Below are 18,646 nucleotides of genomic sequence, written 5' to 3' on the forward strand. Positions count from 1 at the left end.
CTTTCCATCAAAGTGACTACTTAATTTAGGACGTTTCTTTTTGACCAAGTAATACCAAAAATCAAATGAAATAATCGATCACAATAATTTGATTTGTTAGTCAATACTACATCAAAACCAATTAAACCATAATATATGCGTCCATTTTCTTTAATCAAAGGAATGAAATATTACTTCCACTTAATGACTACAATCAAATACGCATATATATATATATACACTTATAATTATATATTCTCCTTTTCCTTACTTGTATAGGAACATATATTTTGTCAATCTTAATGACTAATTTAGAGAATATATTATGGCTAATTTAATTATGATAATTTAGGGAAACATCCCATTCCAATTATACATTAATAGCTAATTGATAGCTAATTAATTAGGGAAAGTGTGTCTTATACCAAGTTTATGTATTTTATTAAAAATCCAACTCTATTTAAGATTCTATCACATGTCACATAAGTGAGACATAAAACTTGCACAACATTCATATTTTGTGTTATGTGACTTCAAATTGGAAATGCAGATAGAATTCATTGTCCAGAGTGATTGAAATTGGGAGGTTTTGGTGAAATATAAGCTAGGATAGGATACACGGACGAATTTAGAAAATAAAATTCATGGGTTCAAATATTCCCCTTATTTTATACTCCACAATCAAGATGTTATGGTCTCTCACCCAATTCATCGGATGACGACCAGTAAACTATGTGTTCCATTTTATTCCAGCAACAACCAACAACCTCCAATGCCGATACTTTTACATCCAAATCAAATTAATTTCCCTCTCAAAATTCCATCGTCTTTACGCATAGGAGCTAATTAAAATTTGAGCAATAAATGCATAACTTTGAAAAAAGAAAAATAACTAAAGAAAAAATGTAGTATAATTTATCGAATAAAATGCAAAGTTTGCAAATGAAAACGAAAATGAAGGCAACAAATTTGAATCCTGATGAAAATTTATATGTCAATCAAATTAGAAATATAAGAATTTTATAAATTTTGTAAGACAATTACAATATTTGCGTCCATAAACGAAACATACAAATCTAAGTTAATATATTAATAAAGTTGGATGTGTTGTTGAAATATTGTTCCCAAATCCAAAAAAGGTAATTAATAAAAACGAGAAGAGTTGGAGCATAGGCGGAACTTACATTTTGTCTGGAGTTAGCTAACATGAGTCGTGGCAGTGAGAACTGGTGGAGTTTTATGATGGCACCTAGAGGCGAAGCTAGAAATTTAAAAGGGCACAGTTAATTATATTTTTCAGTGCCAAAAGCATGAGATATTTTTCGGTGACTGCATTGCCAAAAAGAATTGTATCATTGACAGTAGGGTTTGCAGAGAGATACGTAATGAGAGAAGATGAATTAGAGAATTATGATGAAGCATAGTCAGCGTCGAAAGAACCGACAGTGTCAAAAAACAAAAATGGAAAATAATACTCTCTCCTTTCCATGCTACTAGCACTTTTCATTTTGACATCATAAATTTTAACATGAGTTATTAGTGTAATTAAATTAGAATTTGAACTGTAATAAGACAACACTTAATAAGGGTACACTTAATTAATTTTAATATCTTGATTATATACCATATTTTTTTTACTTAAAATAGAAATAGTGCATATTGTTTGGGACAGTCCAAAAATGAAATGTGCAAGTAGCACGAGACAGAGGGAGTATATTTTCTTTATAATAAAGATCGTTCGATAAGTAACTCAAAAACTTACTTTACTAGAAACAATAATCCTAGGCATGTCATGCAATATAACAATTCACGAAAAAACAAATCAGCCACATGTGAAGCATTATCAAATTTATGAATAAAATGCATCATCTTAGGAACTTGTTCTTTTTTTTTTTAATTGAGCTTTACAAATATATTTTTTGAATTTCAGAATGTATTTCGCAATTCTAAAACTCATTTCGTAGTATTTTTTTATATTAAGGAAATTTTCTCTATACGCTATGATTTTTTGTAGAAAACACATAAGGCGTTTTGCTCTTAGGAGAGGCTTCAGATCACACTCACGTCACATGTATTTGACTAGTAACATTAATTTATTGATCATTTCAAAAACATATTTTAAGTGTTGTGCATTTTGCTTCTATTTCAGTTGGGACTATTAAATGATAACTAATGTATCACTTTGATTCAAATTTTGAAATAGACCGATTCCCTCTCATATATGTAATTTTAATTTGTCCATTAATATAACTAATATTTAGTTCAATAACTAATACATCAATTTACTAATTTAGCTTTATGTTGTTTGGACATAATTCAATTGTTTAGGATCACTCTTTTTCTTTATCTTTTTGTTCAGGTATTGGTGTGGAGAAGAGAATAGCATTGCTATTAAACTAGCAAGTTAAGTGACTATATTTTTACTAGAGCTCTTTATAATTAAGGACTGACATTTTTCTAAAGAGTCGCCTATATTTTTTTACATACTTCTGTGTCGAAATCATTTTTTATAATCATAGAAAACAATACACTAGTTTAACCTTAGCTACTCCCTCCGTCCTCCACTAGTTGTTTACTATTGTCATTTTCGTTCGTCCCCCATTAATTACCCACTTTCATCTTTTACCATAAATGGTAAGTAGGTCTCTCATTCTACTAACTCATTCCACTAACATTTTATTATAAAATTAATATGTAAAAGTGGGACTTATTTTCCTCTATATTTCTTAAAACTCATGCCGGAATCAAAGTGAACAATTATGAGGGGACGGAGGGAGTATTAACTATTGTTCCATGCACTTTAGTAGTAAGCTCTTTTTTATTGATAGCCAAGGTTTGGAGAAATCTAATTGCGATCTAGCAACATGATCCCATAGATGTAATGATAAAAATAAATGAAATCATGGATTAGAATGATTAATCAATTCAATTTTCTTAATTACGAATTGGAGCTGGTTGAATAACTTCAATAAATCATAATATTCCAATTAATTGGAATATAGATTTATTATGAGTTCCTCTTCCTGATTCCTTAGTAAATGCCCTTTAATTGCCATTTGATACTTGAATTAGTTCTTCTATAGCTAGTCACGTCTTTTTTTTCTCTCATAATTTAATTGTTTTGTGTTAGCATCTTTGTGCAGACTGCAGCGGATGGTTGTTTCTTCATCATCCGGAATGTGGTCATGAACAACCAAGTGGCGAAGGAGCTCCGGGGGATCAATCAGTCGAGGTTTGTAAGTAATTAAATTAAGAAATATGTATGCATTGGCTTCCCCAATCCTTTCCAGTTTGTCTGTGTTGGTGGTAGTGTTAGTGGTAGTGGGTAACATGCTATCGTTCCCTATCGCTCAACGCTTAGTTGAGAAGAGCAAGGGAGACGAGAACATCATGGGTTGGGTTGTTTAGCCCAGAATCATACACCTAAAACTTCTGCAAAAGGACACGAAAGGAGGTGATGGTCATGGGTTCACTCCTTTAGAACCTAAAGTAAAGATAATTTTTACTCCAAATGAACATACTTGTACATTTTTACTCAATCGGACTTAGATTTTGCCGTTACACATTAATCATAACTATTCATTCTTTGTCAGTCTATTGGATACTAGTCTAAATATGCTCATTGACGACCAAGACATGTTTGCCAACTTTACAGATACAACCTCTGTAGATCGAGGCATATGCAATTCTAGTCCTAGAGAAGCAATACTATCTTGCTAAGAAATTAAAACATTCAAGTGCTCAAGGGCTGTAACTTGATCCATATACAGTAAACGAACCTGCATGTTTAGGCCGGCTACACACACAGCATTACAGCTTCAGCAATACACTACTAAATAAATTATATAAACAAAGATTCACACGACAGCCAAAAATTTCAATATAGAAAGATTCACTTGTATTATACTCGGATCTTTTGTGTGGGTGCTGACTTCCATACATGAACAACCTGAAGTTTAGAGCTCAAGGGAAATTGAAGTTCACATCTTGCAACTGCAAACCATGCAAGTCTCTTCAATAAGTAGGCTAAACATGTTGAATTTAGCTCGTATTTATGTGCTAGATGCTAGATTCAATCATTTGCGAATTCCAAAAAACTAGAGAACTGACTTTTAGAACCTGAGGGATGCTTGTATAATCATTTAGCTTTATTCAGCCTTTTTGCTTTCAATATCACAAACACAAACATCATTCAATACAATTAAGACCTGTATTCCATTTAGACACAACTGAAACCTCTAACCAAATACTTCTACCAACTTCATTTAGCACCATGTATCTTCTTCCTGCAAACATTCACATTCCAAATCCTCAAGCAACCAAACAATTTATGCTGTAACCTTTTTCTACTATCGGTGAAAAAGGTAAAAACTAGATTTAATCCAATAACACATAAGCATTAGGCGAGAACCAACAGAACACATGAATGATTATCCCAGCACAATGACACCACCTGCCATAAATGAACTACGAGAAGGCATTAGAAAGAATTAGAAGAAAATGGAATCAGACATGTTCAGAAAGAAACTTCCAGATTAGCCATACCATCTGACCTCATGATCCAAGGTGGGCCTCACCTTGATTTAGATTAGTAGAGACAAGCATCAGCCTGGATTCAAAGTATTAAGCTACAAACACTACAAATAGTTGTAGCAACAAGAAGCAAAAGGTGCACCAAATCAAATCAGGGGGCATTAGAACAAGACAAAGTAGAGAAGAGCACAAGCAATTGTTAGATAGTCGACAAAAAGGTCAGTAGAGAGACCAACAAGTTCAAACATATATTTTGGAAAATATAAGAAAGTCAGACACTCTAAATGCAGATATATCCGTCTGAATAGAAATGATCCTACAAAGTGAGATTTCAACAGACATATATGCGAATTGATCCTGCAACACGGTTGAATGGCTTCATGGCAACTCTCTGCAAATGTAACACAGTACATCAAGGTTATGTGAGTCCCAAACTTCCAACAAGTAAAGAGACATTAGAAACCAGGATGAGAAGTGCTCCAGTAAACAGCCTGTAAAGATATTACATAGCGACAAAGAAACAAGTGTTATTATCTGTTAAAATCCAATGGAAAAGATAATACTGTATAAAATTAAAAGCATGCATGATCAGAAATTAAAGAGAATAATGGGCTTAAAGGAGGCCAATGCTCCAAGAAATGGCAGGGAGGTTGCCCACTGAAACATAGAAAGTTGTATCACAATGGCAATCTGCATAGACTGACAAAGCATTTTATGTGAGGAACAGATACGTAATCCAAACAGCGTATGAGCTTTTCAAATTAGTGCTATAGTTTTATCAGGACAAGATTATGACAGATTATAAATTTATAACGAGCAAAACCAAAAATGAAATAAATCCTGGCAAATATATCTTATTTAAAGGGTTATTTTATTACTACATGGTCATCAATGTAATGTCTAAAAAATAGATCCAAGATCTTCTTATACTCTGAAATGTATTTCGGCCACAAGTTGATTGCATGTTCTAATCAATCCCAATTTGTTCTTGAAAAATACTGCTTTGTAACATGGTATTTCCTTATTCATTGTGTAAACAATTCTTAAAAGCTTAATGTAATTCTTCAGTACCATATTAATAAACAATTAAACACATGTCTCATCCATTTTAACTTAATCCCCCAAAAGACACTCAGAAAAATTCTCCACATTATAAGCATACATTTGCACTCCTCTATGCCAATATCTGAATATAAACTAAAATATTCTGCTGCAACACCGTACTGTAAGATATTAGACAAGCCAAAAATGAATAAATGAAGTGATATGTCAGCAAATATCAAAACTTGTCAATCGTAGAGAGTGAAATAAAGGAGGACTATATTTACCTCATCCAGAAAGCCATCTTTGGAATATTCTCTCATCATTTCATTTCGGCCATGAACTTCTCATATTCAGAGTCAGTGCTGTGGTTACTTTTCTCAGCAGAAGGTGGAGGAGGAGGCACAGATGGATTTGAGGACCACGGAGCATTACTCAAGCTTTGTGAAGGGTCTGAAAAAGACTGAGGTGCAGCAGGAGGGGGTGGCGGAACAGCACCGTAATGAGGTGGATAGCTATATGGAGGTGCTGGGTAAGGAGTCAGGGAATTTGGTGGTAACATTGCAGTTACAGAAATGCCATAGGCATAAGTTGGAATAGATTGGACTGACGCACTACTCTGAGATTGTACTCCTGGAGGGTAACTTTGCTGCATCTCCCCAGAAGATGCGAAACTTTGCTGTGAGTCAGCGGAAGAAACAGCCTGAGTCTGAACACCAGATGAACCTGGAGGCATTGGAGGCGGAGGGTATTGCACTCCATATTGATGAACTGCTTGACCTGGAACTGGAGGGTACATTGTCGATCCTGGTGGTGGAGGAGGATAAGGGGAATATGAAGGAGGTGGCGGAGGTCCCCAGGGAACCGGTGCCCCAGAATACATGCCAGGTGGAACTGGACCACCAGCATTGTACTGCTGGGAGGGGTAGGCACCAATGGGATGATTCAGAGGAGGATATGTTGGCATAGGTGGAGCAGGAGGGCCTGGAGGCACTGTGGGCTGAGGTGGTTTACCTGCGACTCGCACAGCAATTGTTCTCCCATCTAACTTGTGTCCATTCATGCTTGCAATTGCATTATTTGCCTGCTGAACATCCGCATACTTCACAAAGCCGTAACCCTTGCTCAAACCAGACACACGGTCTTTGATAACTTTAGCCATCACAATTTCACCAAAAGGAGAAAACAAACTGATCAAACCATCATCCTCCAGAGTGGGAGGCAAGTAACCAATGTATAAGTTTGTCTCATCAAATTCCTTTGGCTTGAGCAGTGGCGATCCAAGAGCAGCTTGTGTGGTGTTAATCACAGTGTTGGTAGAACTTGCCCAAGGAGGATTCACACCTGAACCCCCAGGAAGAGCAAGTGTTGCAGCGCTCGACTTGATTGCAGACTCCGGAACTGTTCCTCCAAGTTCTGCCAGGAAGTTCTGATACTCATCATCCATTTTCTTGCCAGTAGTATTCTTCACAGGGCAATCAATAGTAGGATGCCCACCATCACCACAAATCTTACACAAAACGTCACTTTTAAAAGTTGAGGTGCGGGAAGGACATGCATATTGTCGATGACCAGGCTCCCCACATAGCCTACAATACTCTTCATCTCTAATAGTACCATTCAGCGCAGCAAGCTCCCTAAGTTGTTGCCTCTTGTGCTCATTAAGAACCTCGTCAACTGGCTGCAAGAGTTTCTCGACCATGCCTGCAGCAGCCTCAAGAGACTCCTGAGTGTCAGCCTCCACCAGCACATGCAAATCCTCATTTTCTGCGGGATCAGGCTTCAAATCCCTCTTCTGTTGCAGCCTACCTTCCTTCACTGACCCTTTGCCCCGGATAACAATCTTTGCACCAGTCTCCCTTTCCATCCTCTTCTGAGTGTTTCCTCTTGGACCAATAATCAACCCAATAAAATTATACCCAGGGTACTCTTTCATAGGTATGTATAGCTTCTTGTAAAGCTTAGGCGGCCTATAATCCGCCGGGGGCTTGAAGGCGGGATTCTTCTTAATAATCTGCGATATGATCTCTTGCCTCTCCCTATTCAGCTTCTCTCTAGCACGATATTCCCTAGTATTAATCCTCACTCCCATGTTATCATAAATAGGTTCCGGGGAGGGCGACCTAGCGCCCTCGGGGCGATCATCCAAGAGCATACCGGATTGCAACTTACGACTAATCTCAAGCAACCTACTATTCAAAGCTTGAATCTCAGGATCAAATTCAATACCTCCGGCGAAGTCCTTCATAAAGTCAGGTAGCTGGATCACGGGCTTCGGCTCGTCATCTGCCCACCTCGACTTCCGCTTCCTCCCACCGGCTCCAGAATTTCCATCGCCGTTGGCCGCGTTACCATCGTTGCTGGACTCGCTCGGGGGAGGGTCCCACCTAGATCGTCTCCGCCTGCGGCTTGTGGTTTCCTCCTCGCCCCCGGAGAAATCTTTGTCAGTGCCGCTGTGCGTGTTGGCGAGACCATTCCCCGACAAAAGGGGCTTCGGAAAATCAGGCTTCGGGACGGGCATAGAAGCATCGGCGGCGGCAGCTCCCTTGTTGGAGTCTAGGGTTTTTTCGAGGGTTTCAGATTGGGGTTGAGATTGGGTTTCAGATTGGGGCTGAGAAGGGGAATCAGTGTAATTGGATTGAAGAGTATCCATTGAATTGGAGAGAGAGGGAGAGCAATTGATGAGATGCAGAAATTATGAGATGGAAAGGAAAGAGAGCCGTACAGCGTATATACATACAGGTTTAACTCCAACAGTTGACGGACCCTTTTATACGGCGGTCGTGAATACATCTTGGAGGAAATCGTCATTGCTACAACACGTTTTTATATTTTATGCCTGGATCAATAAATTAATCTTCACATATTTTTTCATACCATTATACAAGAGCTCATTCTGTATTAGCATTATTTACAATGTCTTTTTATCTATCTTATTTTATCAATTAATATATTAAAATTTGTAAAAAATTAAATGTTTATATTTTTCAAAAATGGATGGAGTATGATTTACAAGTGGAAGCCGTAGATAAAATATTTTTTATTTTACTTAAAATATGTCTGCATTTATATAATCCTAAAAATCATACTTTGGCCGCACAAAGTCACCAAACCAATCGATTTAATAACGGTCCGGTACCTTGCGCCGATATCGGTTAACCACGAAGAACGTTGATGTCTAACAATTCCCACAAATTTGATGTCGCTCTTTTCTTCCTCGTTTCTCTGATCATCTCGGTATCAAACCACTCCCACCTTCACTCTGTTATCATTTTCTGATTGTTTCTTGTGTGGATTATTTTGGTAACTCTATTTATTTACTTTCACTCCACGTGTTTCATTGTAAGACTTGATATTTTCTGGTATTCTGGGCTCTATGAATTCAGGTCTCCCTTCATATTCGATTTTAGGTACTGATGATATTTGATGTGGGGTGAGAGATGAAATTAGGGTAATGTCGGAAAGATGATAATGGGCTATTAAATAAGTAATGCATTAGTGAAGGGTCTGATTTTCTGAAAAAAAAAATCTTGTTTTGGGTGATTTTAGAAAAAAAAAGGTTCCTTGAATGAAAAACTTTTTTGTATTGTATAAAAGGGAAACAGGCCAATACTATTGTCTTGTTTAAAGAGAAGACGGGGCTTACACTCCAATGCTATTGGTGTTTTCAAATTATGAACGAAACACGGCAATCATTGGCATTGGTCTGTTCAAATTTTGAACGAAACACAGGAATCATTGGCGTATTTCTCTTTAAAATTTCTCAGTAATGTTCTTTTGTTTCATACTCTGATGAAACTCCGTTACATCTTGTTTAACTAGACAATTGGAGATGAAGTCAGACCTGTGAAATTCCCTCTGGTTGTGAGCACATGGCCCTTCAAGGAAGCTGTTAGAGCGGCATGGAGGACTGCAGAGAGTGGGCTTTCGGCGATTGATGCAGTCGTAGAAGGCTGCTCTGCATGTGAGCTACTGAGATGCGATGGTACAGGTTAGGATTCGGTTATGCCATATCCCTGTTCCTTTCCATTTCATTTAACTGCAGTTATTGATTTGACAGAATGGTGAAGATTACATTTGCAGAATCACAAACATTGCCAAAAGCGCAAACACTGTTTTACTTTGAAAGATATGGATTTCTTGTTTGTTGATACTCTTAGGGGGGCATTTACTCTGAGTAATAGGATGGATCGATAAAATTAATCCAAGCTAATCCATTTTTTACTTTGATGGATTGATAAATTTTGAGCTTGTTTGGCCATCTCATCGTTCAAATAGTCAATCCTATATTTTATCAATCTATCCTACTCTCAAAGTAAGCACTCCGTCGTTCTTTCTTCAAATATTTGAGCATTGAGTTTTCCTGATTTTCAATACTATTTAGCCGTTAAGAAGATATGGCTTTACTTTCACATGAGATTCAGAACTGTAGTTTGTCTTCCTTTCCAGTCACTAGGATTTCCACCTTTGTTATTGATTTTGTTTGCTCCTCAATTTATTCTTCAAAGAGGGAGGAGAAGGACCTTTATGGGTGGATGCCTCTCTAATACAGTACCTTTTTGTAGCCTTGTTTGTCCAATTGTAATGCTTGGTCACTGGTTTATGCCTGAAAACTGGTTTACATTTCATGGAAAGACATTATTAATTAGACTGTCGTTTCTAATTAGACTGTGATCTGCATTAATAGGTTCTTTTCGGTTACCTGAAGTAATTATAATAGTAACAATTATGGGGATTCTTTGTGTGTGTTTCTTACTTATCCAATGCAAGGTGGGGAATTTGATTCATAACCTTTGCAAGTTTTTCATAATTGTGCCCTGATGACCGGAATTTGAGCCTGTTCGTTGTAGCACTGTGAATTTGAGCCCTTTTGCCTAGGTGGTGCGGTTTCCTCCATTGGTTATTCCCTCTTTCTCACTTTCTCTCCTTCATTCGTCTCTCTAGTTCCCCAGGAACCAAATCCCTAGCCTCCTCCTTAGAAACTCGAGTGACCACTTGCTGCCACAATGCAGCCGCCACTACTTCCACAACCGTCTTCTCCTCCGGAAACAAACAAGACTCACTAAAATCACAGGACTCCCCTCTTCTTTTCCCACTTCTCTCTTGAATCCAATCTACATATATCGCCCCCACTGGGGGAGATTCCTCCATTGCAGCGAACAGCTACCTCTCTTTGACTGTTATTCGTATCTTGATTTTTTTTAAATGGATTTATTTTTGTCCATGTATCATGTTCGTATTCCGTTCTTGTGAACTATTTTTCTGGTGTTAATGAAGCGGATAGAAGACATCATTATGGAGAAATCAAAATATAATTATTTACATTCAGTTTTGTAGCTAACCATATATAAGGTGGCAATTTAGTTGACCACACTAAATAATATTTTACTGTTTCTGATTAATTCTATGATGGTATATTATACTTATTTGAAGGCTTATAGTATCATTAACTCAATGTTTTACAAATGCTTATTTTTACACACAGTTGGTCCAGGTGGAAGCCCAGATGAGAATGGAGAAACTACAATTGATGCGATGGTCATGAATGGGGTATGAATATTTAACATTCCTTATATAACTGAATATTTTTGTTGAGCAGAGCCACACAAGGTACTTAATTGGTTGTTTATACTCTGCATATGCTAAGATATGAATAGGTGACAATGGAGGTTGGAGCAGTTGCTGCAATGCGGTATGTCAGTGATGGCATCAAAGCTGCTAGATTAGTAATGCAGCATACAGAACACACTTTGCTTGTCGGAGAGCAAGCATCAAGATTTGCAATTTCTATGGGTCTTCCTGGCCCCACTAACCTAAGCTCTGAAGAATCTATAGAGAAGTGGGTAAATTGGAAAAAGAATAGTTGCCAACCTAATTTTCGGAAAAATGTCCTGCCAGTTAATGACTGTGGTCCATATCATCTGAATAGTAGCACGAAACTTGGTGAGAAATTATTCTCGAACAATGAGAGGGTTGGTCTTGATGAATCTAGGTCATACCATTTTGGTCTCCATAACCATGATACAATAGCAATGGCTGTTATTGACAAAGTAAGCTTCTGTTCTCTTAATGAAAATTCAATACATGAATCCCCTTTAAGATATATATTGCTTTTGCAGAAAGGACTTATAGCTGTTGGTACCTCAACGAATGGCGCCACCTTTAAGATCCCTGGCAGGTTATAGCAGTATTGATTTGCATTATTATTTAACTACAGCACAATTGATAAGTCTAGCATCGATGTTATTACCATCTTTATCATCTAATGCCTATATGAATGTTTCTTAGTAGTCCTACTTCACCCGTGCACTGTCATAGTCCTGCCTTCACTCATTCATTGGTGTACTAATTATTTGGTTGACCTATTCAATATGTCATAAGTTCTTGAAAATGAGATGAAAAATGTTGAAATGAAACTAGATCTCAGTAATTAATATCAAACTTTGTGTTCATGTGTCTTGCCACACTTCTACCGCACATTTACACTTCTTTACTGTGTATATAAACATAAAGTCACAACCAGCAATCCCGTCTTATTTATCGAGCCATTTATACCCTTGGGGTTTTACATGCTCTATATTTTTTCTTGCTTGCAGAGTTGGTGATGGACCTATTGCCGGTTCTTCTGCATATGCTGACACCGAAGTAGGAGCTTGTGGGGCAAGTGGCGATGGTGACATCATGATGCGCTTTCTCCCTTGGTACGGTAGAATGTCTATCTTTATTTGCCATCTCCGCTTTAGCATAAGCTGAAAGATACTCTCTAAGGGTTGGGGATAGATTATGTTGACGGTATATATGAGTTGGTATTTAAAGAATTACTCCACATGATCAAACAAGCTCAAAATTATTCAATCCATCAAAGCATGTGGTAAACATGCCATAAGTTGATGCACACATTCTAAATTGTGTATATCAGGATTATTCTTGATCTTTTTTCCTGGAGTGAATCTGTAAACCCTGAGGTACAGTGGTTTAGCTAAAACTTCTTGCCCTATTCTTGTAGCTATCAAGTCGTGGAGAGTATGAGGTTAGGCATGGAACCTAAGCTTGCTGCTGAAGATGCCATTGCAAGAATTGCAAGGAAATACCCTGATTTTGTTGGAGGCGTTTTTGCAGTCGATAACAATGGCATCCATGCAGGTGCATGCCATGGTTGGACATTTCAGTACTCAGTGAGGAGCCCTGACATGGCTGATGTGGTGGTTTATACCGTAAACCCAGTAAAATCAACAGTTTGATGCAGCCACTTCCGTGGCTCGTGCATTCTTCTTATCACTTGCATTCCTCAGAATTATAGTAGTACCATATTTTGGTGGATTGCCTCTGAATGTTATGTGATGCTGCACTTATTCATATAGATCTATTTCTTGAAATATCTTTTCTCAACCATTATCTTGTTTGTCTCTATTTATGACTCAATATAAATCCAATCTTATTTTCCCATGTAAAACTTCATGACAAATTAGATTCTTGCAAAGCTTCATAGCCTCTGGACTCATTTAGTTGTCAAGTTAAAATTGAAATTTATTAGGAAGACTCTGTATAGGGTAGTAGTGATTATATCCTTCATTCTTTTTCTAGTGTTGATAGGCAGAGATGTCAATATATTTCGAAACCTGGTTGGCTAGAGGATTATGATTGAAAATCTATAGTTTGGAAAAAAAAAACAAATCACTTGGAATGGTCTGTAATTAAAAGCCCAATAACTTGGTTGGGGTTATCCTCTGAATAAAAAAATTTCTCATTATTTGATTTTCAAAATTGATCGCTTTATTCTTTAATGTTTGTTGAGGCGTGACAATGCATGCAGTCTTGTGTAGTTTGTAAGCAATCTCTTTACCAACTTTTGTGAAACAAAAATTTGTTGCTAGAGTGATGATGATATAATTGAAAAGTGGAAATTTTGAATTTTACCCACTCACAAAATTGTGTGCGCACTCACGTTGGGGTTGTTGTAGGTGTGTGTATGTATGTACATTGATGTTTTTTGTAAATAAAATAACAAAAGTAACAAGTTATTAGGGTGAATTACATTGGAAGAGCATTTAATTCCTCAGTGGATTTTAGATTTCTTTACTAAGATTATGTGAATTTAGTTAAGTTGGAGTGATGGGTTGTCTTCCAAATTGGCAAACCACACAAGTTACTGGTAATTATAGGGTTTGAGAGTGAATTTGGGAGATTATGATTGAAGATTTGGACTTTAGATTTCTATTACGGAAAAACATAATCATAAAAAATCGCATACAATGTAAAAAGACTTCAATCTTCTAAAACACCATAATGAGCTTTTTTTGTTTTCAACTTGAGCTTTTATGGGCTGCTTTGGCGGTGGACATTATTTCATTTTTCATCTTTTCTTTTCCTCTTTTTTTTTTACCGTTCATAAACTAGAATTACCGTTCTTAGAGTAGGCAAGTAACAAGATTGCAGATTTGTCATGCTAATAATATTCAAACAAATGCAAAGTTTTGATGATAAAGGAATCATGTTTTTCCTTAATTTCCTTTTATGGTAAAACATCATAGTATTAAATTGTTAATCTTGTTTCTTATCCAGTGGTGATCTATAAAAGATAATATTGGTTAATTATTTAATTATAGCGATTTATAAATAACTGACAATATTCATATTTAGAAATCCATGCTTTGGTTTCAATTTGAATTCTTGGTTATGGGCGTTATGAAAAAACATAAATGTGGGTGTGTAAGTGTTGGTGTTATATGTAATAACATCAAAATCATATCCTCAGCATTAATTTTTTCTTTTCCTTTTTTGTGATTTAAATTTTGAAAAACTCATCACCTCTACCTTATTTGTTCATGGTCTTAATTATAAGCAATGTTAAAGTTTCAACTCTACTACAGTATATTCTTTTTAGAATTATATATATATAGAAATAAACTGCACCATCATACAAGATGAGAAATAAACTACTGCACCGATATACAAGTGAGATTACTAAATTAGAACTTAAGATCTCTAACAATGGAAGATTTTGTATCATCTTCATTTCAATTTAATTTAAGCCTAATCGGCAACTCAACTATATATTTTTATTTTAACCCCCTAATTTATAATTTCTCCTACATTTCATATTACTCAATCAATTATGCAAAAGCTTTGATAACTAATAGGCTATTGGAATATTGCCCCTTATAAATTATTGAAACAATGTATTAAACACATATATGTTACAATTGGAAGAGTGGATGATGGGATTTCGACATCGCAAACTAAAGCTTCTTTATTTACAAAAAGTAAATGATATGATCTAACATGTAATGATAAAAACGGGACCCTTTTGAAAATTGCTTTTGCCATTTTCCTAAAATTTTCTTATCTTGAGAGGGGTTTCAAGAGAGTGATTATTATAAATAGACCGCATAGGATCCACTAATTGTCCTCTTTTATGATTACTATAATTAAAATTCAAAGAGACCTGTGATTCAGTCACTAACTAACTGCTAATCATTATCCATCATCCCAACCCATAAATTTTGGACTGCTCCTCTTTCAAAATCAACTTATAGATAACGTTGCTCTTTTGAAAAGCATTAGGGTTTTCTCCGAAAAAAAATACTAAAATAATTACATCAGTGAGGCGCGATTTGAAGTGGTCTGAATTGGAATTCTGAGAACTCTCATCATCGATATGCACTTTGCATCGATTGGGAAAAAAACACGAGTCGTTATTTAGAAATAAGGTTGTCCAAAGAAATCCGACAAATTAAAAATAATGAAAGCAAAGGTAGACAGGCGAGGACCTAAAGATACCATCTTCATTCTTCTGAATGCAAACACACAAATTTGTAAATTGCAAGTGAGTGTGAATTACTACAAAAAAAGCAGCCACACTTATATGAAGAGTCCCAATCACCATGTCGGGACTTCATTTCTCTTTTCCCCACTTTTATTTAATATGAAAATTCCTAGTATATTCTTTTTTTGTTATTAATTATGGTATTCAAATTTATATCTAAAGCGAATATCGATTTTGTTTTAAATGTTATGGGACGAACTAGCACTAATATTTTTAAATGTTTATTGATGAACCAATTCGTAAAACAAAATTCCAATCATCAAACGCAATCTTATTTGAAACCAAGGTTATGTCTACGAATTTACACTCATAAAATAAAAAAGAAGAGTTGAGAGTGACTCGATAAGAATAAGACGTTTCTTTTTGTGCGCCTCCAAAACAATATATATTGTACTTGCTAAGAATAAGAAGTTTTTTTTTTGTGTTAAGTGAAGATAAAAAATAGTATTTATATTAATGTAAGAGATAATTTTTAAAAAAAGAAATATGATATCATTTATTGATAAATTAAAAAAAACTGTAACATTTATTATGGGACGAAAGGAATACTAATATAATAAAATAAATATATACTCCTTCCATCCAATACTAATTAATATAACAAAATAAATATATACCTCTTACATCCAATACTAAGACATGCTTTAGGCCATCCACAACGGCGCGCCCTATGGCGCGCCACGTCATCAGTTTTATCCTCCTACCCCCCATCTGCAATGGGGCGCCCTAAGGCGCGCCCTATATGTTTTACTATTATTTTGTTAATTAATTTAAATATTTTCAAATATATAATGCAAACTAATTAAAAAACAGAACGAGTAACTAAAAATCGGCGAAGATTGCATTAATTACACAAAAGTTACACGATTCAAGTTGGCTAATCTACGCATTTCTCGACTTTCAGCGCAGCTCATCAATCAACCCCCGGAGATATTCGGCTTCGGCAGGGTCCGTACACTTCTTGAGGGCCTTGTGCGTCTGCAACAACGTCTTCGCCATCGAGGCTGTTGCCAACGACTCATACACGGCGGCCGTCCGGCTCGGGGTCGGGATCGGGATCGGCGATGGGGAGGCGGCGGTCGAGGATGATGTCGCCGCCGCCTTCCCCTTGGCCTTCGCAGCCTTGACGCCTATGGGACGCAGGGAGGACATCGGTGTTCCGTAACTCTCAATGTCCTCATACGTCATGTTGAGGTCCACCGGACGAGTTCCGCTTTCGCTGCTCGTGTAACCACCAGCTTCGGTGGTCTTCGTCCTCTTTGTCGCACCGGTGTGCAGAATCCCGCCTTGGAACTTCTGTTTGTCCCCCAAGAGCGCCTAGATGGCCTCATGCTTGAAGTCGCCGTACAGGGACTGGTACGACAACAGCGCTTTAGCGCGCACGTCGCTCAAGCTCTCGCCGCTCCCCTGCTCCCTCGAGCACTTCTCGTACTTCGCCGCGAACAGGTTGACTTGCTTCTTCACCTGATCCCAGTGCTTGCGGAGCTGCTCCCGTTGGCGCTTGTACGCGCTCGGCGGCTTCGCCGCATTGTAGCGCTCGACGATGCACTCCCAGTACGCCACATGCCTCTGGTTGTTCACGAATATCGGGTCCTCCGATATATCCACCCAACACCTCGCCAATACGAGGGTTTCATCCGGCTGGTAGTTCGTACGGTCGGGGGCGTACTCTTCTCAATTGCCCGGAGGTGGCAACTTTTCCGCGCTGTGCCGGATCCGCTTCTTTTTTACGGGGGCGGAAGTGGCGGGGGCGGCGGATGGGGTGGCGTCGGCGATTGCGGCGGCGGCGTGGTGGGAAGGGGCGACGGGTCGGTTTGGAAACGGCTCCATGTCATCCAAACCGTATGATTCCGTACTGAATTCGGGATCGTACTACGTGTTGGGGTCGAACGGCCGATATTCGTCGGGTTCTGTACCCGGCCAACGCGCTTCACCAAACATCGGACTATTGGAACTTGAATCCATTTCGTAGTAAATGTGTGTTTCGAGAGTAGAATCGTGAAATGAAATGTTACAAATGAAGATGGGGTAGGGGTATTTATATAAAAAATAAAAAAGGCGTGCCATCACTCGCGCCCATCGTCCGTCGAGCCCACAATGGGGCGCCCGCGCTTCTTCTGCGGACGATGCATCGGGGGTGGGCGTAGGGCGCGGACGATGGCGGGCACCCATAATGGAGGCATCGTCCGCGCCCGAGGACGATGGCCGCCATCATGCGCCCCATTGTGGGTGCCCTTAAAGCAAAGTTTGGTAGGGTAGAAAAGAGGAGAATGTCTCATTATAGATAGAAAATACAATAAATAAAATAGACTCATTTTTATAAATAGACCAAAATCGAAACATTCTATGAATATTTGTAATGGACGAATGAAGATAAAATATAGAAAAATTTATTTTTGAATAAGAAATAAAAATAAAAAGCAATATAAGTATAGAATTATAATAAAAAGATATTATTCTCTATCTTACTTTACCCTCCCTTCACTCTAACTATTTATTATTTTTACAAGATGAGTATTGAAAAGAAGTGTGACAAACTTTTAAGGACGGATGGAGTAATAAAATGTGATTCGACTTATATATATTTATTTATTTTATAACGATTGTGAATGAAACAACTTAATGGAATGTGAGATATATTTACTATATTTAATAAAGTGAAATGATAATGACGGACAAACCAACGTAACAAAATTAGATAAGTTTGAATTGACAGAGAAATGTACTTTTACACTTAGGAGTGATCATAGTGTTTTTCGGCTAGCCTTTAAAGGAAAATTAAGTTCTCCAAACTATACGAGGATCGGCTGCCCCATTCCGCCCTAAATCCGCCACTACTGACAAGGCTGCACACATTCATGCAGTTTGACCTAATCGCAGACTGCAACTGCAAATCTCGTTAATATACATGCCAACCTCATCCCCGTCGTGCGAGCCATTTCCTAGTCTCAAGTCTGTTAGGAATGTCGACTGCGCATTAGTTTGATATTATAAGCCAGACCGCACAGATTTATTTTTGAGTCACCCTCAAAAGGTTGAAAATTAATTGGAGTTGGACAACATTTATATAAAACTTCCAATTTCTCTCGCTCATCCGATGTGGGATGTGTTTGTAAATCAACAAAACCCCCATCAAATCGAGACCACATCGGGGCGTAGTCAATACATTGAGATTTTACGAGCCCAACTTGAACTTGCGTTATCATGGGCCTAACTCGATCATGGGTCATTCAAGGCCCGATCCCTTGGTCATCTAGGGCCCGACAC

At 37.6% G+C, this 18,646-nt stretch overlaps 2 protein-coding genes across 2 annotated transcripts; one reads left to right on the forward strand and one right to left on the reverse strand.

The window, feature by feature from the left end:
• Positions 1-4,689: 4,689 nt before the first annotated feature.
• On the reverse strand, positions 4,690-8,290 carry LOC121798518 (splicing factor-like protein 1). The gene is made up of 2 exons (XM_042197564.1): positions 5,841-8,290; positions 4,690-5,003 (listed from the first exon to the last, which is right to left on the reverse strand). Exon 1 carries the CDS (start codon positions 8,204-8,206, stop codon positions 5,876-5,878), a length of 2,331 nt encoding a protein of 776 aa, XP_042053498.1. The 5' UTR covers positions 8,207-8,290; the 3' UTR covers positions 4,690-5,003; positions 5,841-5,875.
• Positions 8,291-8,635: 345 nt separating this feature from the next.
• Positions 8,636-13,006, forward strand: LOC121800202 (probable isoaspartyl peptidase/L-asparaginase 3). Its single transcript, XM_042199790.1, has 7 exons — positions 8,636-8,790; positions 9,376-9,544; positions 11,039-11,103; positions 11,211-11,603; positions 11,673-11,731; positions 12,150-12,254; positions 12,560-13,006. The coding sequence occupies exons 1-7, from the start codon at positions 8,728-8,730 to the stop codon at positions 12,792-12,794; spliced, it is 1,089 nt and encodes a 362-aa protein (XP_042055724.1). The 5' UTR covers positions 8,636-8,727; the 3' UTR covers positions 12,795-13,006.
• Positions 13,007-18,646: the final 5,640 nt, after the last annotated feature.

The sequence above is a fragment of the Salvia splendens genome, chromosome 4 (genome assembly GCF_004379255.2).
Source record: "Salvia splendens isolate huo1 chromosome 4, SspV2, whole genome shotgun sequence".
NCBI classification, from domain to species: Eukaryota; Viridiplantae; Streptophyta; class Magnoliopsida; order Lamiales; family Lamiaceae; genus Salvia; species Salvia splendens.